Below are 23,788 nucleotides of genomic sequence, written 5' to 3'. Positions count from 1 at the left end.
GCTTCTAATCACGGTAGTATTTGTGCAGTAAACACATGGCTGTCCAACTGTGTAGAAGCTAGCACTGTCGTTAACCTGCGCTCACCTCTGTGACCTTTGTGTGCAGCACAGGGTTCGGCTTTGTCCAGGCACGTTTCACTCATGGTGGACTTTCACAAAAACAAAAAATCATCCCTCTCACTTTTTACAGAGGGATTCATTGTTGAGAATGTATTGGTCCAGTTTTAGATCGATTGAATGGTGATCAAGCCAATCACAGCCAGCTATTTGACAAAGCCGCTGTTCCAAAAAGGTAAACAAAGAGTCAACAGTAAAGCACTGCAAAAGTGATGCGGCCAGAAGTTGATTTTAACTCAACGAGTGATGTTTAGTTTTCTTTTGTTACATCGTTTTGTTGTTTGATGCAGTTTTACTGCAACAATTTAGAATGCTTGTATTCTAGAAAAAAAGAATGAACTGTTGCTAGAGTTATTTATGGAAACCTGTTTCCACCGCTAAATTTTTTTTAAAAAGACTATGGAAATCATGGTTATGAGAAAGTAAATTCATAATTATGAGATAGAAAGTCATAATTATGAGAAAATTATTTTTTATGTAAAGTAGCAAAGAAACATACAAAAATGTGACAGAATAATTTTGCAATAAAAACATATTCATGCACATTTCTACACTATGTGTTGACGGGGGACGGGACCGAGATGAGCAAACTGCTTCTCTCGTCTCCTTTTTCGGCATGTACAAAAAACAAAAAAATGTAAAAAAAGTGAATGTAACCATGTCGGAAATAAACTGAATAAATAAATAAATAAAAAACTCTAAGAACTGAATAAACAGCCAAAATATGTTTTGAATGTCACTGTTACATCTCATAATTGTGACTTTCTATCTCATAATTATGGCTTTACTAACTCATAATTATGAGATACAAACTGAGCAAGTGCAGCAGTCTACTGACCATTAAGTCACCATTCTTAATTACAATTTGAATAATAATTTATTCAAAACATATTTTGACTGTTTGTTGTTTGTTGTATTCAGTTTTTGGGATTTAACACATGGTACATAATGTAGAAAATAGTAGAAGTACATAAATAAGTCTTTATTGCAAAATTATGCTGTCGCATTTTTGTATGTTTTGTATGTTATGACTTTCTATCTCATAATTATGAATTTACTAACTCATAATTATGACTTTTTTGGTCACATAAACAGGCTTTCACACGTTCATCCTCTTGCGTCGACATCTTTTTTTTCTGATTCGGAGCTATGCTAATAGCGGTAGCCCAGCTAGTTCCTCTCCCCGCAACTGTGCATGCGCCAGTTTTTTTCGCGTTTCTGCCTTCGTCACACACGGATGTCCCGCCCTAAACCACAACACTGCCTTATGATTGGTTCTAACCGGTTCGGTTGGCTTACCAAAGGTAAGGGCGGGAGCAGCACAAGATGGATTCTGACGTTTGTGAACACCAGGAGAATCCATCTTGAAGGCAAGGTTTATGAGTTTGACACGTTTGCCCTACACTTAGAACACCCTCACTTTTAAAATGGCTGCTCCACCCCTGGCTCTGTGTTGAGAGTTACTTTGCTGTTTGGCGAGCAAACATTCACTAGGATTAAATGTTGGATCTCATGACACACAGAGTGAGTCGTTGGAGTCTTTTCTCAATGTGCCACACCTTTACTCAGACTGTATCACATCCTGCTCAAATATTCTGCCTCATGCTGCCAATCTGTCAAAGGTCCAGCTCTGATCCACTGACTAAACATGTGCAGTGAAATGTGCTGAGTGCTGGGATCACTACTGTGTGTGTGTGTGTGTGTGTGTGTGTGTGTGTCACTTTGTACTACATGGGGTGACTTGTTGGCCAATGTGGGATGAAGTTAAACATTTACTCACACATTATACAGACACAGTTACAGCTGTAGGAACCCAAAGCATCTGGACAATGGAGGTAGACTAGTGTCTTTATTATTCAAAAATAATAATAATTAAAATTAAAAAAAAAAAGTTTACCTCAATCAAAAGTAAATATTTTCAATCAAAGGGAAAAAAAAGTGTCAAAATGCTAAAATATATATATTTGAACATGTTATTTCTTGTTCTTTGATTGAAATGTTATATTTATTTTAATTGAATAATAAAGAGACAAATGTACTATCCGTAATATGGCCCAAATACAAAAAGATGACTTTAACAATAATTAAAAAAAACAACTTTCCAATAATAATAATAATAATAAAAAAACATGTTCAATCAAAGACAAAAAAGTGCATATGTTTGGTTTTCAAATATTTTATTTTTGAATTTTTTAGATTGAAATGTTCTTGTTTGATTTTGTTTTTTTGATTGACGTGATCGTTCATTTGTTTGATTTTATTTTATTTTTTTTCATTAATAAATAATAAAGACACAAATCGACCTGCGTACTTGACCTGCCCCGTCTCATTTTAACAGTGCAATTATTAGGTTGATATTAGACACATTCATGTGGACTGAAGAGGTTTATCTGACTTGATATGGATTTGACTGTTTGTTGTTGGGTGTTAGCTGCACAGTTACAGTTACACCCTCCTCTCTCCAACACCACTGACAAAAAGGCCAACGTTACATCAACCTGTTTTTCTGACTACTAGACAAAGGACTCATTAAAAAGCACTGTAATCTCAAAGGAAATCAACACTGACTCTAGTGAAGTACTGTATGTAGCATAGCTCGCCCAGAAACTCCCTGAGCCACACCCTTCCTGTTCCACTGATGATGGTCATATATCCTGCTGTAGTGCACCATCTAGTGAGGTCTGATCATATCACTGCTCAAACGACTCCACCTTCACTATTCTCACACCTAAGAAAGCAGTCAAAGCTACAGTAACAGCAGAGGTGTAAAGAGGACTGATATAAATCCTACTCATGGAGAAGTACTGTTTCTGGATTGAAACTAGGGGTGTCCCGATCCGATCGATTTCAGCCAGAAAAATGTTATCAGACTGCATCCAAAACCCCCGATATAATATATACTGTTTTTTTTCTTTTCTTTTCAATTTCTTCTATTTTATATTTTAATTTCTTTGATTCAATCATAGAATATTCTTATTCCAAAAGGTTAATTATATGTAATTCATTGGTTTATGATAAATGTCTTTTTTTTTTTTTTGGTTTTTTTCATTTTACCATTTAATATAAAAAGTTGTATCGGGCCATCTCAAATTGAAACTGTACTCAAGTAAGTAAAAAGTAGCTCAATTAAATAGTACTCAAAGTAAAAATAAAGGGTGTAAGAAAAAAAGATTTGGCAATATGTTATGATTTTCCCAGCGCAATTATTGTATCGATGCAAAAAATGTCCAAACCGATTTTTTTAATCATGTTTTTTTTTTGTTATTATTATTATTATAATTATTATTATTGTTTGTTAGTATTTTTGTTGTCGTTTTGTATACCTCTCTTTCATTATGGGTATTTTTGTTGGCATCATGTATTTTATCTGGATTTTCTTTTAAAGTCATTTTGTGTATTTTTTTCTCTTGTTTTGGGTAATTTTCTGTAATTTTGGCTGTTTTTCTGTAATTTTGTGTTATTACATATAATTGTATTGCAGCTTTGTATATTTTTCCGTAATTTTGGAAAAAAAAAAAAGCTCAATTAAATAGTACTTAAAGTAAAAATTAGGGGTGTGAAAAAAAAATACATTTGCGATATATTGTGACATTTCACCATGCGATTATCGTATCAATGCAAAAAATGTCCAAATCGATTTTTTTAATCATGTGTTTTTTGTTGTTATTATTATTTGTTAGTATTTTTGTTGTTGTTTTGTACACCCCTCTTTCATTATGGGTATTTTTGTTGGCATAATGTGTTTATGTGGATTTTCTTTTAAAGTAATTTTGTGTATTTTTTTTCTGTAATTTTGGGTATTTTTCCTGTAATTTTGTGTTTTTTTTTTAGTTATTTTATTGCAGTAGTACTGAGAGTAAAAGTTACTTGGTAATTTCACCCTTAATGTTTATTTTTGGTAATACATTTTGCCAGGGTTTCCTTATATACAGTAAACATGCATCTCATATATAAACTTAAAAAGGAAGAGACCAAAGTCTTCCACAATTGGAACTTGATTTATTTTCAATAAAGGTGTTTGTATAAAATAAAAGGTTTGTCAAAACAATTATTAATTTTTAAATAAAATAACACCAATGAATTCAATTCAAAATGAAAAAATGCTCATGCTCTAAGTGTAGCTACATTTATGAACTCAAAAACTAGGAAAACAATGCATTACGTTTGATCTGATTGGTCGCCTATGATGTGATGCATTTGATTGATGTCTGGTCATTTCATTTTTTGTAGTTTCATTTTACAGTAAAACAAAAACATTATTTACAAAATGTGATTCTTCAAAATATGTGTTAATGCTCATGCATTCCATCGTTATAGTTGTTTTTTCATAATAATCTGAGCAAAATGTTGTAGTTGTACATAGAGGGTACTTGGATTTAGAAATAAGAGAAAGGGTGTACTTGAACCAAAAAGGTTTGAGAACCACTGATTTAGATGAATGATAATTTAACAAATGTTAAAATTTTGTGTGTGACAAAAATGCTACAGAAATGTAAAACTTTTAACACATTTTCAATGGGATGATATAATCAGACAATCATGTGACAGAGAAACACATTCATCCCTACATGGTAAGTGTACCATGGGTGTGTACAGCATGGGGAGAACATGCAAACTCTACTCAAGATAAGTCACAAATCTCACTTATAATCACAATTTAAGAGATAATGAACTCCTCCTAATCAGGTTTGAATAGAAGGCATATTAAATGTGACTGGTGTAACTCTACTACAGCAGGGTTAAAAACCAAATCCACGCACACACACAATGTGTGTTTCTTTACACACAACTGCACTTTCACAGCGTGTCTGCGTGAATAACTGAGCTTTGGACTTATTGAGTGATCCGCAAACACAATGTCGTCTTTCTTGTTCTGGCGTAGTGTTTTCATCACTTAGCTGTTCATGAGTGTGTGAGCGTGTGTGTGCGTGTGTGTGAGTGTGTTAGTAAAGTGGGTGTGGAGAGCAGATGAAGGGTGGTGAGTGTGAGCTTCATCTGGATTGGTCTGGACTGTAATGTTGCTACTTTTCCCCTTTCCTCCCCCTCTGAACACAGCTTGATTGTTTTAAACACTGAATGGGGAATTTAGACCCCAAAAAAAAAGCCTTTTCAAGTTTTTATTGCTACTCTGTGGACATTTTACAGAAGCTTGTGCTAAACTGGAAAATGTTAGACACCCTGCATTTTAGTTTTGCTTTTAGTCTAACAAGAGATTTGTCAGAACAAAGTTGGTTCTGTTGTGCTTTGTTTGTAGAGTTGGACTCAATCAAAGTCAGTGTGAAGCAGCCAAAGCTAAAGCTTCAGTGTTTGAATGAGTAAAAAGCAGCTTTTTTTCCACTAAAATGTCCCTGAAGTTCCTGAATGTGTTCAGTCTGTGGTCATTTTCTAAGTAACTAGCAACTTTTACTTTTACGAGGTGAGTGCAATGCATTGAATCTGACGAGATGATTCACTACTTGCATGTCATGATGCAATATATCCCGAAGAAATACATTGCGTTATATTACTCTATCGATAATTGCAATTTTGACCTCTACAAGTACAAAATGGTATGAAATACAGCAAAAGACACAAATTTACTTTCAAAGAAAATCCACATAATACACATTGTGCTAACAAAAATCATCATAATGAAAGGGAGGTATACAAAACGACAACAAAAATACATGAAGATAACTCCAAAAACACAAAATAACAACAAGAATATATCAATCGAGGATTGATTCAGCATTCAGGATCTGGCATCGAGGGATTAAATCAATTAAGACTTTTCGTCCTTTGACCAACTGATTGCTCCCAAAACACCATCTTTTCCCCTACTTTCCAAATTGCCCCCCAAAATCCTCGACTCTCTTCTTTCTGTGAACCCTTTACTGGAGGATGTATCTTGGTCCTGTTTAGGTCTATTTGGTTAGAAACATCAACATCTTTTAACGTCATTAAAAATGCTTGGGAAAAGAGCCTTAACATATTGCTGATCAATCAACAGTGGAATTCTGCCCCAAATTAAGTCCATTCTGGGCATATATTTTCTAAATCCTATATAGGGTTTATAAATTCACTATTTCCCTCAATCCGATTTCTGCTACTGTATATTTGGTGTTCCACCTGTTCCGAATGCACCTACACCTTAGCCTTTACGTCTCTGCAGGCTCAAAGACTCATTTTACTAAATTGGAAGCACCCTCATCCCCCCTCACATGTCCACTGGATTCGTGAAGTGCTCTACAATCTGAAAATTGAGAAAATTAAGTTTTCACTAAAAGGTTCAGTCAAATAATTTAATTCTACCTGGGATCCCTTTTTGAGATTTATAGATTCTTTTAATCTTCCTCCTGACTTGGAGGATGATTAGACTCAAGTTAACGTAAGTGGGCTGTTTTAATAGGTGTTTTTTTATTTTATTATTATTATTATTATTATTATTATTATTATTATTATTACTTTTTTTCTTTGATTGAATTTATAGTTTTTATTATTTTTCTTTTCTTTGTTTCTTTATTTATTTTTCTCCTTTCCTTGGCCTAGCTGGGTGGGTTGGGTGGGGTGTGGGTTTGTTTGCATTCATGTGCCTCTTGTAAGACTGTCTTCATTGTGATTCCTGACTTATTGCACTTGTATGTCTGTTTACTGTTAAAAAAAAAAAAGTTCAATAGTTCAAGAAAGTTGGAAGAACAAAAAAAATCGATCTGGACATTTTTTGGATTGATACGATAATCGTGCGGTGAAATATCACGATATCTCGCCGGATCGATTTTTTCTTACACCTTTAACTTTTACTGAGTACTATTTAATTGAGCTACTTTTTACTTGAGTATTTTACACATTTGGTGAACTGTGAGGTAAGCATTGGGAAGTCCCACCATGCAGTATTATAAACAAGTGTTGCATACATTTATTAATTTCTTTTTATCCAATTTTTCAACAGTACTTCCCCCAATGAGGGCGGATCCATCCTCATTTTATCAGATTTTTTTTTCCCCCCCCTCACAAACCTTTACTGCGTGCAAAGTTTTATTACATACATGATCTGATAAATTGCACCGGTATGAGCACGAGTAAAGAAGGTATGTTACCACGCCCAACTTATCTGTAACCATTTGCAAACATGCGCCGTTTCCTGAAAGTAGCACTGAAGGGCATGATGTCTTCAGAGCGCCGACGAGCACGGCGGCATTTTCCTCAACAAAGGATCTTTTCAAAAGCGAGACATCATGGTTAATATTTTAAAAGGACTCGGCTTTATTTCTGAAACGTGACTTTTCAAGCCAATCATGAACGTCGGGTTATTGCATCACCAGAAGGCTGTGAGGCCCACAAGGCTTTGTGGAAATGAGGGTAAAAGCTGTAAATCAAAACTAACAGACCTGACCGGACAGATTTAAGGTCTCATTGATAAATCAGAGGAAGCTTTAGTTGATATAAAAACCTCTCAGTGAAGGTATAAGTATAAGGATGTAACTTGAGGCTTTGGGGAATATGATCTGATTTCCATAACAAATCATCTGACTGCAGATAGTTTGTCATGTAGAAGCAGGAAAAAGCCCAGGTGTAGTCTGTCAATAATCCTCTTTGCCTTTATATGATTCATTAGAACAGCTGTGCTTTAACTGACTGCCGTAATGAGCCACTTTGCAAAAAGGAACAATTTAAATGATGAGTTGTTCACGTCAAATCTAAAAGACAGTCCACGTTCCCATAAATCACTTGATTTGTCTTTGAAAACATTACATGTTTCGTCTCGTAAACATCCGACTGCCTTTCCTCAACACACAAATCAAACCATCAGTCATCGGTGCATGTGTGACGCCTCGCCCTGCTGCTTATCAGTGAATCTGCTGAATGACAGCAGTGAAAGAAGAATGTAAAATAACTCCTGGTGAACCTGGTGTTTTCACAGGCATGCAGATGCCCTACAATCCTCGAGAAGCATCAATAACCATTAAACCCTCAACAAGCTGACAATACTTACAATGTTTGTCATAACCTATCACATAAAAGGTTTCAGTTTGCTAAAATGTTAACTCAACTTTAAAGTTACCCACATTTACCAAACCGTCATCTTTTTATTATAAAGCATAACCATTCTTTTTTTAAGTGTAACTCACTTAAAAACAAAATATTCAACCTGTTTTAGCATATGTTTGTGTATATACACAGTAGATAAACTGTATATGGGTCAATGACGTATAAGGATTTCACAGCATGATATTTCATAAAATGGGCATCAAGGTTTGCCTGAATATTATGATGGAAATGAATATAGAAATACTTTTAAATCTCATACAGGACTATAATATAATGAAAATAGGGCAGAAAATTAATATGAATAGATTTAGAGTAATTCTAAAGAAGTCATGGCCTGTTGCAGCACATGATATTTTGTCACTTTGAATAACACAATAAAATAAAGAAGTAATTTAGTAGCTAACATTTAAAAAGAAAAAAAAAATCAAAGTGAGCACATACTCTATATAATAAGTTACTCCATATTTGGTATCTTTTTATGCATTTAAACTATATTTATAAATGCAGTTGGACATAATATTTACATGTTTTCTGACATCCTGAATAAAAAAACAACTATACAATTTACCATTTCACTCACATCTCTTTTTCAATTCACTTTTAAAATTCAGGTTTAAAACTCAGTCACAAACAGTAGCCTATGTCATGGTTTGAGGAGGATAAAAACGTGTATGAAAAATATGAAATAATTACCCAAAGGTAAACCAGTGTGTTATATATCGCTTACTGAAAACATGATTAGGATTTTCTCTCTTCAGCCACTTTTAAAGTTACAGCAAAGTCATCAAATTTAGCAAATTTACCTACAATTTGATTTGAAGGGTTTCTTACCATCTCTAGCGTCAAAGGGCAACTGCGGTGCATATTTTATTTTAGTCTTCTGCATCGTCAGTGTACACACTTTTCTCGCAGTGCTAACTTATATACTGTATGTGGAATCCCACAAAATTAAAACTGAATTATTTGATAAGGAAACGTCAGAAAAATCCATTCATGGAGGCTTATCTGTAAATCTACACCAGTGAAACACGTTAGTCACCAACCAAACAAGTTGGAGATCTGCTGGGAAAGTTTGACCTCTTTCACCATTCATTAGAAACTGTTTTTTACCACTTTAACTCTTTAACATATTGCCATTCACTGGTAGAAAGAAGCAGATGTTCATCTTTTAACAGTGGAGTCAGCTTTTCACAAGCTTTAAGAAACGGTTTAGTGGAATTTTCCAGTATGTTTCCAGTAAGAGAAAGTCTTGCTCTCAGGTTCTGCTGTTATTTATTCAAAATGTCTTTCATCAGGTTGGTGTCAGAATCCAATTAAAGCTGCAGTATCGTGTCGTGCATGGTGTAGTATACATGGGGTGACAAGAAGTGATTAACACGACCAGCTCCTGATCAGCAATCGCATGGTTGCAATAAAATAAAACATGTTTCAAATCCTGGTCACTCATCGTGAGGGTATCGCACTGTTGAAGCAGTGCCACGGACCGGTTTACCTCAAACTCTCACAATGTGGATGCGGGAACACCGTAGGACCGCTGCAGAATTGACGGACCGTATTGCCCACGTCTGTCCAGTCAGTTCCTGGTCCATCACATTGCCACCTTTTGTTTTTTAAAGCTCTTTTTGCTGAGATTTGCAAGTGTCTATCTACAGTCTATTAATCGGGATCGTGTCAGAGTGTTAGAGATTGTGTGAGAAAATGAATCGTGAGCTGTGCACGTTCGGACTCTGCAATTGAGTCGCACAATTTGAGCTGGAGCTGAGTACAATGTTTGAAAAAATCGCACAGTGTATGCCCGCCTTGAAACATCAGAAAAAGTTGGTAGACTTGTCACCATTCGTTTTTAGAAAATAAGTCCCTGAGAGGATTTGGGAAGTTGCCAGATTTGGCAGAAAAGTCACCAAGTTGGCAACACCGCAAACACCTTGAGAGTTGTGTGCAAGGATGCCGGTGGATTCCAAACAGGGAGAGAAGGGAGGAGCCTGGTTGTTACCATTCCAGTCTCACACATTCTACATACTGCAGCTTTAAGACCATATTGTTCCCACAAAGTTGGGTTATCATTCATGCTTTTGCACTAGTGCAATATATCATAATTATAATTATCTATATTTATTACCATATTCATATATTCACTCTTACTGTACATATTATAAATACTTGTTGTGTTGTTGTTGTTCTGTCTTTATACTTTACATATTCTACATTGTCGTGTTCTTGTGTTTGTAAATGTTTGGGACAGAGAAAACAGGAATTGCAACAAACATTAAACTTTGCCCAAATCAGTCCGGCAAGTACGGTTCCCACCAAACCAAGACTCATCTATAGCGTTAAAAGAAGTGTGGCTTTGAAAAATGAAAAATAGAAATAGAATGCATGAAGACAAAAGACATGAGATTCCCTTTTTGTACAGAATCCAATCACCAAAACATTGCTCTTGCACCCATCCACACTTATTTATTGTTTTCAGGGGAACTGGGGTACCGTGGCGTCTTCTAGAATACACGAGGAGCTAGTCATCACCTCAGACTTCTTACCACACATATTTTGTATTCAGTTGTATAATTATATAGTGTAAACCCCATAAAACAGAACCTTTACCACATTGCGTGGAAGTCTGGGTGCCAAAGATAGCTTTAACTGACGTGCCCTCTTCCTTTAACACTCAGCTTTCACGGAGGTGAAATTGTCACTTGTATGTGCCACTTCTGTCACCTCTATGACTAATTGGGCTGAGTGAATATTTGACAGAACACACACAACTGTCCCTGAAACAAGAATGCGTTGTTTTTGAAAAAATAAAATAAAATGAAAAAAAGAATGCGTTGTTTCAGACTACATGTCTTTTTAGCGCTGATGGTTCTGTTTGAGCGAAGCGAGCAAGCAGGGATGTCTTGAAAAACTAAGGTATTCTAGGAATGACTGCTCTTCCTTCAGATAACAATAAAATGTGGAACCACGAGTTTGACCTGAACAAAGGTGAATGAGCCCCTACCTACAGGTTGACACACCCCTGATGATGGAGAGGCGTTAATCATGAAGTTGCATTCCTTTCTTTCAACTGGCCACGAAAGCCCTTCCCACTTTGCCACCCCATGTTGTCTATATAACCTGCGAGACAAGCATGACACTGTCAACTGCAGATCAACTCCATTTATCCTACCTGGTTCAGATCCACAACCTCCAACATGTCTTTGAGCAGCAGAGCTTACAGCAAGACCATGAGTGTGTACGGTGGAGCAGGAGGCCACGGCACCCGCATCTCCTCATCCCAGAACTATGGCTCTTCCTACGGGGGTCTGAACCTTTCTGATGGTCTGGACCTCCATGTGAGTGCCAACGAGAAGGCCACCATGCAGAACCTGAACGACCGTCTGGCCTCCTATCTGGAGAAGGTGCGCACACTGGAGAAGGAGAACGATCGCTTGGAGAAGCAGATCAGAGACTGGTACCAGAGCAGGACTGTGGTCTGCCATGACTACACCAGCTACTTTGCTATCATTGAGGACTTGAAGGACAAGGTAAGACAGAGAGGAGAGAAGCTGATGTGTTTCAGAAGATTTGTGTTGCGTTTAGAGACATTATGTAATAATTTATCTATTAGTGAACTTTCTATCATAAAATGTCATATATTAATTTACAAATCTCTTAAGATTCATGAGATTCAAGGCTTTTGTTCACCACCTGTCCCTTGTTTTTATCATTTTCTCAGATTTGTGTCGCCTCCAGACTGAATGCCAAGACAGTCCTGGACATTGATAATGCAAAACTAGCTGCTGACGATTTCAAAGTAAAGTGAGTATGCTGTCTCTGTGTTTGTATCCCACCTGTGCGTGTCTACACCTTATTATTCACATCTCAAGTTTCCCTAATCTTGCATCTTTTCCTAATCTCTTCCTCTGATGTTTCAGGTATGAAAACGAGCTGTCCATGAGGATGGCTGTGGAGGCCGACATCGCTGGACTGAGGAAGCTTTTGGATGACATCAACCTGTCCAGGATGGACCTGGAAAGCCAGTACGAGTCCCTGAAGGATGAGCTCATCATGCTGAAGAAAAACCATGAAGAGGTGAAAGCAACAAGCTCCAGTGTAACCTCCTCAGTGATTGGTCTACATGTGTCAATAGGTCCACACCTACACTGTGTAACATGTCACTGCACCCATGAATGTTTGATCAGTAATCATCATTCTTCACTATGGAGCTGCAGCTATCCACCGTGGTACAAAGTGGATACATTTCGCCAGCTTTTGTGTCCTAATCTCACACACATGAACTCTGAGTAATTCTGAGGAAATAGCCAGCACTGCCGCTTCCTCTCCACTCTCAACACTTCCATGTATTCTTTTCTCCTTCCATGAGCTCATAGCTCCTGTTAATCCAACTTCACCTTTGACCCCCATCACCAAGTACAGCCATTCAGATCAAAGAACCTAACCAACCATTCATCACTTAAACCAAAACTCAAAACAAACGTATTTGTCTATGAATTAGTGTTGTTGATTGATTCTTGTTCAATTCTTGACATTCGAGTATTTAAATTTGGCATATTTTCTTGTAAAACTGTAAGAGTGACTGCCCATTCTGGGTTAAAACCCCGCTATTACAATCAGATTTTGCTATTGGCTGAAAAAGATTTGTGACGTTTTGGTGGCTTTTTACATCACAAACCACCACTGTTGGCCCCGCCCCACCTATAAAAACTAGCACTTGTGGACTCTAGAATCTGTGGTGAGTCGGTCACATTAATATAATTGTGAATAGAGAGGTATAGTGAGTATTGAGTTGCTAGTTAGCATAGCATAGACTGTACTTTACAGATTTTATTGTGTTGGTGGGCGTGTCTTGACTGCTCCAGGAGGCCCTTAGCCCATACATATTTTGCCTAGATGCACATCAGCCAAAACTGCAGGGTTTAGATACTCTTTAAACTTCTGATCTCACTGTCTTAAACAATAATACTTAGGATTAATTTTTGAGTTTGTCTGGGATTGAAATGTTGCCCTTTGTGCTCTGCAGGAGATGGATCTGCTAAGGAGTCAGATGGGTGGACAGGTGAACGTTGCTGTGGACGCATCTCCATCCCCAGACCTGAACCAGGTCATGTCAGAGATCAGGGAGCACTACGAGGCCACCATCGCCAAAAACCGCAGGGAACTTGATTCCTGGTACCAGAACAAGGTGAGAGGTGAAGCTGCGGCAACTGAACCTGCAGCAACTTGAGGGGCAACTTCCTGAAGAGGTCAAATAAAAAGTGGGGAGTAACGCACCTTGTGTTTTGGCTTCAGGTCGTAGCAGTGGAACAGGAAGTGAAAACAAACACTGAGATTTTGGTGTCATCCCGCACAGAGATCAAAGAACTGAAGAGCACTCTCCAGAGGCTGCAGATAGAACTGCAGTCTCATCTCAGCATGGTACGTTCACCTTAATGAAGAATGAGTATGTTTAGGAGTCAATTACTGAGCAGATTATTATTTCATAGTTCCTCGTCAAAAATCCCAGAAGAAATATGGTCATCAAAAGCACTGGTTTTGTCATCAATTAGAATAACAGAGAAATCCCAAATGTGTTAAGAATTATGGAAAAAGCAGCACGTAGGCCTACAGATCTTTTTAATCTGTATAAAAGTATGTCTTTAAATCACCTTACTTGATTCAAATGTCTAACTCAAGGCCAGGGGGCCAAATCCAGCCCTTAAGAGCATTCAATTCAGGAGAAAGTATGAAAGAGAAAAATGACTTGCTGTGTAAATTACCAACTCATTCAGTTGTAGATATCCCACCCAGTCCCCCCAAATGCACAAGTTCAATGAAACACTGTCTACAATATAAGCCATCGTAATATATCATAATCGCAAACTGTTGAAATAACTCTCAATTTTTCTTGCAAAAGTTCAGTAAATTAAATAGGAATTAGTCACAAAATCAAGGAAATGTAAATAAAAGATTGTGTGATGCTGGAATTAAAATGGTGTCACCTAAAATGTCTAATAATTGGTAAAAATAAATAAATAAATAAAATACTGAGGTGAAAATGGATTAAAATTCTGTTTTTACATTTTTTTTCTTTATTTATATTTTTCAAAAACACAACTCACACAAAATCAAATAACTTTTCTATACTTAAACTTTCTCAAATGTAAATCTAGTTCAAATAAAATGCAGTATAAAAACATCTGAGGTGGTGCACTTGTCACTTTGTGTGCTAATCCTGGCTACTGTGTATTTGTAACACACTTCATTAAACATGAACAAAAAAATTCTAGAAAATGAAAATGTCCCTGGGGTCGCTGAATAATTGTGATATAAAAATGGTGTCACATGACTCACGACTCGAAAAAGGTTGGGAACCTCTGGGGTACCTATTGATTGGATGCATCACTTTATCAATTATACGTGGATGTGCTAATTATAGGGCACAATAATGTTGTTAAAGTATTTGTTTTACCCGCCAATACTCTGTGCTTGAGATCAATCTGGTTCATAACTGAACTGACATGTCTTTGACACCTCTGCTTTATACAATCTCCATCTTTAATTGCCCAAAATGCATTGTAGTGTTTGTCATATTCACACACTAACAGCCACTGAAATACAAACGGACAAAGAAAAATCCACAAACACTAGGTGAATGTGTTCATGAACAAACAATACATCAAAACAAACAAGTGTTTGCTTTCAAATGATAACAATTGATGACAGCCCTGAAGCTGGATAGTCACGCCACAGCAGCTTCAGAGTCTAGAAAAAGGACACACAGTGCTCGGCCTGGACCAATTTCTCAACTGTTTTCACCCAAAAACATTTCTCTCTGCAACCCAACAGAAAGCTTCCCTGGAAGGAACCCTCGCAGAGACCCAGGCTCGCTACGGGGCACAGCTGGCAAACCTCCAAGCCACGGTGACCAACCTGGAGGCCCAGCTGTCTCAGCTCCACGCCAACATCGCCAGCAACAAGCAAGAGTACGACATGCTGCTTGATCTCAAGACAAGGCTGGAGATGGAGATTGCCGAGTACAGGAGGCTGCTGGATGGGGAGGATGAAAGGTGACGACTGGTGCTTGTGATGAAACTTCACAGAAATGTTGTTTTATTATTTTGAAGCCAATGCATTGTGTATCTCACCGATGATCTCTTCCCTTTCTCTGTCTACTTTCTTTCTCAGCTCAAAACAAGGTAAGCCCCTCCACAAAGCATGCTTTACACGTTAAAGAGATGTTGGAAAGGTTATACCTGTTGTTTCTCCTCTTCTCAGTGGTCACAAAGGTCATCACTGTGGTGGAGACTGTCGTGGATGGAAAAGTGGTTCAGAGCAGCAAGACCGTTGATGTGGATGTGGATGAGGTGGAGTGAGATTTTGGAAACTTCAAAGAATTTCAATTTCAATAAAGAATGTGCAGTTGAACTAAAGGTTGATGTGTGTCGTTACTGTGTATGTACTTCTTCTTCTTTTCTTTTTTTTTTAAAGATTATCCTAAGCAATATGATTTTGATCAAATGTGTACACATACACTGCCTAGTAACATTCTACAGTAACTGAGACAGTAAATTATAGTTACTGTGCAGCAATGGTTGGGGGCAGGCAATTTTAGGCAACATTAGGCAATTCTGAGCAATAAGCAGAGTGTGGATTTCTGACACAAGAGATGATGCTCTATCTCACTAAGTTAATTAGCAAGAGACAACTCATGTTTCTAAAACATCTTCTTGCTCATTATAGGAACACTACAGCTGCAATGACTTGGTCAATAAATCAATGACTCTAACACAACATGAATCCACTACTATTTCATGATGGAACATCTTCTGTCACTGAACTAATTAGCATCTGTAGTTTCACTAATTGACTACGTTAGTCACATGTGTGCAAGACAGCAAAAATCCCAATAAACTGAACAACATTGCATCTAGACAGCAGTTGGTAAATTGTTTTTAACGATAACTGATTAGCTACGTTAGTGAAAATGACATTTTTGCATTGACACCAATTGTTAGCAAGAAGGTCCTGGGTTCAGGCCCTGGTGTGGACACTTGGGTCCTTTCTGTGCAGAGTTTGCATGTTCTCCCCATGCTGGGTTTACTTCAGCTTCCTCCCACAATCCAAAAACATGACTGTTTGGTTGATTGGAGTCTTTAGATTGCTCATAGCAGTGAATGTGTGCGTGAGTGGTTGTCTGTCTGTGTGTTGCCCTGCGATGAACTGGTGCCCTGTCCAGGGTGTACCCCTGCCTAACGCCCAGTGTGAGCCGGAGATAGGCACTGGCAGACCCCCGCAACCCTGAAAACAGGAATAAGTGGGTATGAAAATTAATGGATTGATACGGTATTTACAATCAACATTTTGATGTGGAGGTTGGTGTTGGGGTCATACTGTATATATAATAGCATCAGTTTTTTGTGTACTTTGTTATTTGCGAATGAAGTCTGATTTTAACAATTAAGGTGTCAAAATGTTCAGAATGCTCAGGACATCTCTGCTGTCCTATGGAGTTTTCATAGATGGCAAAAACACTAAAAAATTACCTATTCAAACCTTATTTTTTTTTCGTCTTTCTTTTTTTCATACCATCACCAGCCCTCCCTATGGAAGGGTAAGAAAATCTTTATTAAAGGGAAGATATAAAAGGGGACTGTGTTAAAACTTGGTGAGGGGGAAAGGAACAGGTTAGAGGGAGTTAGGGTGGGACAATGGAAGCGTTGAGTAAGAGTACATTTTTTTGGTTTTGCTGAAGTGTAATGTAATGCTGTAGTTGTGCATATTGTGTGGTGAAGGTGTAATCTATTATTTAATTAGAGAGTTTACCATGCCCAACCACAGGGTGGTGCACCTTCCCTGTATTCATGGTCATTGTCACTCAGTGAGTGCATCCTGAGACTCACTCGAGACATTAATTTTGTGCGCCACTCGTTACGTGAGCTGACAAATCTGGGTATGAAACATGATGTAAACCTGCGTAGTTTGGTGATAACTCTTTTGTTTCACAGGAGAGAGTCTTGTGAGTTGTTGAGAGAAAGGGAGAGGAGCTGTTTCAACCTTGTAAGCCCTCTTTTGGACTCCGCTAACAGACTAGGCCTCGTTATTAGCTTGTTGATGTTAGCTCATGTGAAAATGCTGCTTACTCAGATACTTTGATAAAACAAGTCGGAGTTGTAGAAATGTTTCCCAATGTTTTAACCCACCGTGACGCTGTCATGTGAAAAAAGGACTTTAGAAATATTGCTAACTTATGCTGCGTTCACACCGGACGCGGCATGAATTTTTGAGATGCGGGCACCGCGTGAAAGTTTTCCCCATATTTGCTTCATATGCGCGTCTGAAGCGAACATAAAAGCGCCGCCAACCAGACTCCCTTTCTTTTCACCATCAACTATGGAGGACCCCAGTAAAATCAATGCTCTATACCTTCTGTGGAAGCTGAAGAGCCGTCAAAACGCTTGATACCGGATTTCCTAGATTCACCAGGTTAACCAGCGACACATCCAACTCAGTGAGTTTCACTGTTTTATTCACAAGATGTGCCAAATCCTTCCTGGTCTGGTCCTGGTACACCATGATTATTATTTTCTCTTTCATGCTGAAATGGGTGAAAAGACCGGTGTCCGTGTTGACGGCCTGACGTCATTGTCAACAAGGACTCTGATTGGCTTTCGCGTCACACGGAACATTCGCTGTAGTTCAATATTTTCGAATGTCTTGGAAAATTGGGAACGTGCATGCCGAGGCCAACGCTCTTGCCCCACAGATCAAACGGTGCCGCCCAACAGGAGAAGAATTCACCTCTTACTGCATCCATCCCATTGACTTTGTATGTAATCTGGTCACGCAAACATTTTGTGACGCGTCTGGTGTGAATGCAACACGGGATAACACTATTTGCAGGGAAGCATCGCTAAGCTAGCTCAGGTATACACTTTGGTGTAAAGTACAGGTGTTAATAGTGTATCTTGCTATGCTATTATGCCACCCCTATATTTAATGAGGAGAAAAGGATGGAATGTGATGTCATTTTGTAATAATATCATTATGTACATTATTGTGCTGTACTGTGCACATAATGTGATTTATTTCATTGTGATTATTTAGATTATTATTTAGTTTTGTTTGTGTTTAGCCCTTGTGGTCCTCTTTTAGTTTTTCTGAGTATGTTTGTTTATTATATTTTTGAGCATGATCTCCTGTGTTTACTCTTGTCTTTGTGTTTCCAGGAATTCCTGCTTGTGTCTCCGCCTCCCAGTGGTGTCAGTGTGTTTGGTTGTGACTGAATAGCTGCCTCATGTTTCCACCCAGGTGTGGCCCGTTCCCAATCAGGCCTCCTTCACTATTTAGCTGAGTATTTGGACACAGACTTATTTCCTCCATCTCTCTCTGCATTTGGGTCCACACCACCACCAAACCGTTACACTATAAATATAATTAGGTCTGTTTCTGTTAAATACAAGTTCTTGATGAATGATTGTGTTCAAATATTTCTACAGTAAGTGTGTACGCCACGGTTTACAATGATTGGAACAGTGTTTGTACTGAATCTGGTTATGAACATGCAGAGAATCAGAGTGGGAGTAGTAGAAAGTCATGTGATAAATATGGATACGGTTGTAATAAAAATGTTTTCTGCACAATGAGTGTAAATTGGTTTTATCGCTGGATCAGGGATTGATCGGTACGATTCTGGACCTTTGGCGGTTCAGTGGCGAGCCAGGCGATCGACAGTGAATGAAGATTGGGATCCACATTGAAGATTACAGATATCTACTCACTTTGACACAGATAAGATTGTTCACCACAAAACCTACCCAGCTAGTAAGGCTGCACGATTAATAGATAATTCAATCGTGACTATGATTTTGGCCTCAACGATTAAATGGAACTATCGTGGGCGATTTTTACATTTAAAATGCGAGCTCTGCTGCACATCAAACCATGCACTTACTCTGCCCCAGTAGTCAGCCAACCACCAGGGGGCGAACATATAATTAAGGCTTCATTGAGCTACCTTAATATCAAGCGAGCAACACTGCTTCGGGTCACTGTGTAAACTATATTATATGAGAGCGAGTCACATCGAGAGAAGAAAGTGCAGCACTGCTTTTTTATTTGTTTTCATTCAGAAAAAGCAACGTTATTCACAGCCTTGTCTGTTGACCATAAGCTCCGCCTCTCTGCTTCTGCTCAGGTGGTAGACAGGTCGTCTTTTGATCGAGAAGTTGAGAATTCGATCCCAGTAATTGTCTATGCGTCAAAGTGTCCTTGGGCAAGACACTGAACCCTAAGTTGCTCCCAGTGGTTGAGCAGCTCAGTCCCATTGGTGTGTGAATGGATGAATGAGTTGATATTGTACTTTGGGACTACTTCAGTGTAGGCATCAAAGAGCTATATAAATCAAGTCCATTTACCAGATTACCTGTGGGCTGCGATGAAGCCAGGTAGAAATAAAACATGAATCCATCATCCATCATGTGTGACTCTCAGTAACAAGTTGACGTGACGTTAACTTTAATCGGTTTAAGTTTTTGTTATTGGTTAACCGGTTAACAATGAGCATCTCTAGTCTGGACTTCAGGTCATTTGTAAAGAGTGCAGCAGAGTTGTGTGTGTGTGCACCGCAGGGTAACAGAACTAATTCTATTCCATTATTCATTACATTAATTAGGCCATCATAATTATCACTTGAATATAAAATATTAGTATCCTCTGCAAATGGAATGTATTTAAGGGTTTGTTTTGAATAGATCATTAATATACAAGTGAACACTTGCTAACACATCATGCATCATAATCTTTCTTTTTCAATTCAAATGCTGAGCTTGCATATTCACTATTAGTATTTTTGGAGTCAGGCTGCTCTTGCAGTGTGAAAACGAGGTTTAGTTCTGAGCTCACAAAAAATAAACATCAGGGAGAAATTAAGGCAAGAATCAAATTTTTTGTAATGATTGACAGCTAAGGAAACTTTTAAGGCTTTGAAAAAATATTGAAATATGGTAACAAACATTGCAGCATGGAGCTGTAACTTCATTTCATTCAAGTGGGGTGTTTTTTTTTATCCTGTCTAAATAAATATTAATATAAAGTTCTTGTTGTAACTTTACTTAAAACACCTTTTATTCTGAAGTGTATCGTGAAGTATTTAACATCTCAATATTATGAGGTTTATATTCTTTTCAGCTAAGGTTAACTGTTTTCAATACATTTCAGTGAAGAGCTTAGAGGCCTTCATTTTTGAGTCAGTGTACCATTATTGAGATATATTTAAACTTGGGGGTCAAACAGCAAGCTCCCTGTTTCACTGATTGAAAGGTTGTCTATTTCTCCAACTCTTTCTAGGGCCAGGTGATTCCATATATGGTGATGAGCTAAGGTTAGAGTTATGACCCTGTAGGATGACCTTACTGTTGTCTATATAGGCACTAGCTTGTTGGGGAATGTTTAGGGTTTGCAGAGATTGCTGTGTTTGCAATGATCTAGCCAGCAGCTCTCAGCAGGTTTTGACACCCGGTTTTTGGACTCTGATTGTACAATAAATGTCATAATATTTGCAATTCAGTTGTTCCGAAGATTTCTTCTAGACCACATTTTTTTGTCATCACCTTATACACCACCAGATGCAACATTTTTAATAAATGTCTAAGGTTTAATGTCGAAAATGAGACATCATCTAAACTAATATGTGAATGTTAAACAACAAAAACAGGACAAGGGTGTTTTCAGCTAACTGGGAGCCCTTTATTAGGTTGATGTTAGCATTTGAAGCCATACTGGTTGAAAAGGATGTGCCCTTGTCATCCAGGTGCAGCTCTGAGTGTTTGCTTTTTGCTGTGCGTTACAGGTTCTGCAGTGGAGTTGGTGGATGACACCTATTTGCCATCCCTCACCTCTGCGACTACAACCACTGTCTTGGATGGAGAATTGTCATTGGCACAAAAACTGTAGGAGGAAAGATGATACATTGCATTGAAATAACCATACACCACTTTAATATAAAGTTAATTGAAGAATGTGTTGAATCAAATCACACTTGCAATGGCCACTCCCTCACCTGTTGGATTCTCCATCTATTAGCCTTCTGTACTCAGCGATCTCCATCTCCAGGCGTGTTTTGATGTCAAACAGCATCTTGTATTCCTGGCTCTGGCACTCAATGTCATTGCGCAGCTGAGTCAGTTGTTCTTCCAGACTCACCACCTGCATCTGAAGGCCCTGGAGTTTCATTGCATATCGTGCCTCAGTTTCCATCAAAGTGTTTTCAAATGCTACTTTCTGTAGAAGAAAGGAAGAACAATAGTTTGTACTGAATTAACCATAGGCGAGGTGGGTGGAGCCAACAGGTGATCAGGTTGACTATGGTACTGTACCATGCTGAGCTGTGACTGCAACTCGATCTCCAAGCCCTGCAGCGTACGACGGAGCTCAGAGAACTCTGTTTTGGATGATTGCAGTGTTTCTGTGCTTGCTACGACCTCTTTGCTGACTTCTATTGACTGGAAAAGAAAAACTGGTCAGAGCCAAAACAAACAAAAAAAAACAAGACAAAATGATCAAAAGTACCTTTGTTTCAAACCAGTTCTGTAGTTCTTTCTGTTTTTTGGCTGCTACGGTTTCATACTGCTCACGTATATCAGCCAAAATGATGGACAGGTCTGGCTGTTGTTTTGCCTCCACCTCCACATTGACCTGTCCACTCATGTGATCCCTCATTGCCAGCAGTTCCTGCATGATTAAAATGATGAAAGTTGCTTTTGGTTCTAAAATCAATGAGTTTCATTTCTTCACATGACCACTCACGCACTTCCTCGTGGTTCTTTTTGAGGAAGATCAGCTCCTCTTTGAGTCCTTCAATTTGCATCTCCAGATCTGATCTGGCCAGTGTCAGCTGATCCAGAAGCCTCTTCAGGTCTGCGATGTCGGCCTCCACTGACAGGCGCATGGCAAGCTCATTCTCAAACCTGCAAGAGAAAAGAAAAATATAAATAGTTTTTTTCTTTTTACATCTCCAATCACCTTCTATTTGGAGCACAGTGACTCATACTGATACTCACTTGATCCTGAAGTCATCAGCTGCAAGTTTGGCATTCTCAACTGATAGGCAGACACTCCCGTTGTCACGAACAGCATTCTGGATCTGCAAGAGAATGGAATTGATTACAAAGGTTTTAATACAGATTTTTCCAAAGAGCATGTATCTGCGGGTGTGTAGCATTAGGACTCACCTGTCCCTGCAGGTCATCAATGGTTGCCTCAAAAACTGAGTAGTCATGGCTTGAAGGTGCAGTCTTCCTATCTAAGAACTCCCGGATCTTCAGCTCCAGCTCAGCATTGGCCTTCTCCAGGCTGCGCACCTTCTCCAGGTAGGAAGCCAGGCGATCATTCAGGTTCTGCATGGTGGCTTTTTCACTGATGGTCACATCGATAGGACCACCTTGCATGGCTCCAAAGCCTCCACTGAATCCTCCAGAGTAGCCTGCACCAGCACCTCCACCGAAGCCTCCACCGAAGCCTCCACCAGCACTTCCACCGAAGACTCCACCGTAGCCTCCTCCATAACCTCCACCGCCTCCTGAGCCATAGCTGCTGTAGCTGGCACCTATACCCCCAAAGCCAACAGAGGAGATGGACAGCCTGGATCCTGGTCCACCGGTGCCATGCACACTTGCAGCATATTGCCTCCGCACCAGCCCAGGACTTGCAAAGGAGCGGTTGGATCTGGAGAGGGTGATACTCATCTTTGACACTGCTCAGGAGGAACGCCTGCTTTGGAGAGGAGAGAGCGGACTGAGCTGCAGGGCTCGGCTCCTGCTGCTATTTATCCTGCTACCTGTGCAGTGGGTTGGAGGCTCGCATCCCCAAAAGGAGGAGCATTACCTAAAAGGCAACTGATCTACAGCAGCCACACCCATCTTTTAGACACATGTTGCTCAACCTGGAAGGAGAAGGTGAGATGATACAAAGTTTATCAAGGAGATTTACTGAGCACTTTCACAAGCCTGCACAGAAGCTTTACTTTACTTTATTCCCTTTTTTTTTTAACTTTATACCTGAAAAGGATTTTAGATATCAAACATTTTAGCATTTTGTCCATTTCACTGGTCCTGTTCTGGTCCTTTGATGTTAAAACATGATACAGGTTTACGGTGATAGAGCTTATTTAAACACAAACACACACACCTTACCACACCCAGGTGTCACACGGCACAAGATCATGTTAAACAAACTAAATAGTCTAAAACCACAGTGTCAAAATGTAGTCCGTGGGCCTAAACCAGCTCATTAGATCATTTCTTACCCCTTAGAATGACTTTAATAAAATACATTTACTGTTTTTTTAATTTTGTGGAAATACAAAAATGAAAATATGACCTGCAGGTGCAGTATTTTTAAGAGTAGTTATAATGCAATCATTTATTTGTCCACCAGCAGTTTTGAGAATTACCAATTGATTTAAGTTCCAGGCTTCACTTATGGTCACGAGCTTTGGCTAATAACAGAATAAACAACAACTTAAGTAGAAGCAGCTGAAGTGAGTTTTCTATTCACGGTGACTTGTGCAAACTGAAATGGAAAAATATAATATTTCCAGCAGATCAGTCTCATGTAAATATAAGATTGGGTGAACGGGCTCAGCCTGGGAGATAGTGTGCATAGCTTGGTC

General features: G+C 38.7%; 2 protein-coding genes across 2 annotated transcripts; one reads left to right on the top strand and one right to left on the bottom strand.

The window, feature by feature from the left end:
* Positions 1-11,261: 11,261 nt before the first annotated feature.
* Positions 11,262-15,551, top strand: krt98 (keratin 98). The gene is made up of 8 exons (XM_028458631.1): positions 11,262-11,666; positions 11,858-11,940; positions 12,057-12,213; positions 13,163-13,324; positions 13,432-13,557; positions 14,968-15,188; positions 15,307-15,317; positions 15,397-15,551. The coding sequence occupies exons 1-8, from the start codon at positions 11,334-11,336 to the stop codon at positions 15,492-15,494; spliced, it is 1,191 nt and encodes a 396-aa protein (XP_028314432.1). The 5' UTR covers positions 11,262-11,333; the 3' UTR covers positions 15,495-15,551.
* A 5,290-nt stretch (positions 15,552-20,841) lies between these two features.
* On the bottom strand, positions 20,842-22,942 carry LOC114470416 (keratin, type I cytoskeletal 13-like). The gene is made up of 7 exons (XM_028458617.1): positions 22,350-22,942; positions 22,179-22,261; positions 21,929-22,085; positions 21,688-21,849; positions 21,495-21,620; positions 21,179-21,399; positions 20,842-21,066 (listed from the first exon to the last, which is right to left on the bottom strand). Exons 1-7 carry the CDS (start codon positions 22,860-22,862, stop codon positions 20,997-20,999), a joined length of 1,332 nt encoding a protein of 443 aa, XP_028314418.1. The 5' UTR covers positions 22,863-22,942; the 3' UTR covers positions 20,842-20,996.
* Positions 22,943-23,788: the final 846 nt, after the last annotated feature.

This window comes from Gouania willdenowi, chromosome 1 (assembly GCF_900634775.1).
Source record: "Gouania willdenowi chromosome 1, fGouWil2.1, whole genome shotgun sequence".
Taxonomy (NCBI): Eukaryota; Metazoa; Chordata; class Actinopteri; order Blenniiformes; family Gobiesocidae; genus Gouania; species Gouania willdenowi.
This window is presented reverse-complemented; position numbering and strand designations above follow the sequence as displayed.

What these genes read in the sequence shown, in the direction of transcription:
- krt98 (XM_028458631.1), top strand. Translation starts at nt 11,334, where the DNA reads ATGTCTTTGAGCAGCAGAGCTTACAGCAAGACCATGAGTGTGTACGGT. An exon ending in GCTGACGATTTCAAAGTAAA is followed by an intron (nt 11,941 to 12,056) that starts GTGAGTATGCTG and finishes CTGATGTTTCAG; the next exon opens with GTATGAAAACGAGCTGTCCA. An exon ending in ATTCCTGGTACCAGAACAAG is followed by an intron (nt 13,325 to 13,431) that starts GTGAGAGGTGAA and finishes TTTTGGCTTCAG; the next exon opens with GTCGTAGCAGTGGAACAGGA.
- LOC114470416 (XM_028458617.1), bottom strand. Translation starts at nt 22,862, where the DNA reads ATGAGTATCACCCTCTCCAGATCCAACCGCTCCTTTGCAAGTCCTGGG. An exon ending in TTGATGACCTGCAGGGACAG is followed by an intron (nt 22,262 to 22,349) that starts GTGAGTCCTAAT and finishes ATTCTCTTGCAG; the next exon opens with ATCCAGAATGCTGTTCGTGA. An exon ending in ATAGATGGAGAATCCAACAG is followed by an intron (nt 21,067 to 21,178) that starts GTGAGGGAGTGG and finishes TTCCTCCTACAG; the next exon opens with TTTTTGTGCCAATGACAATT.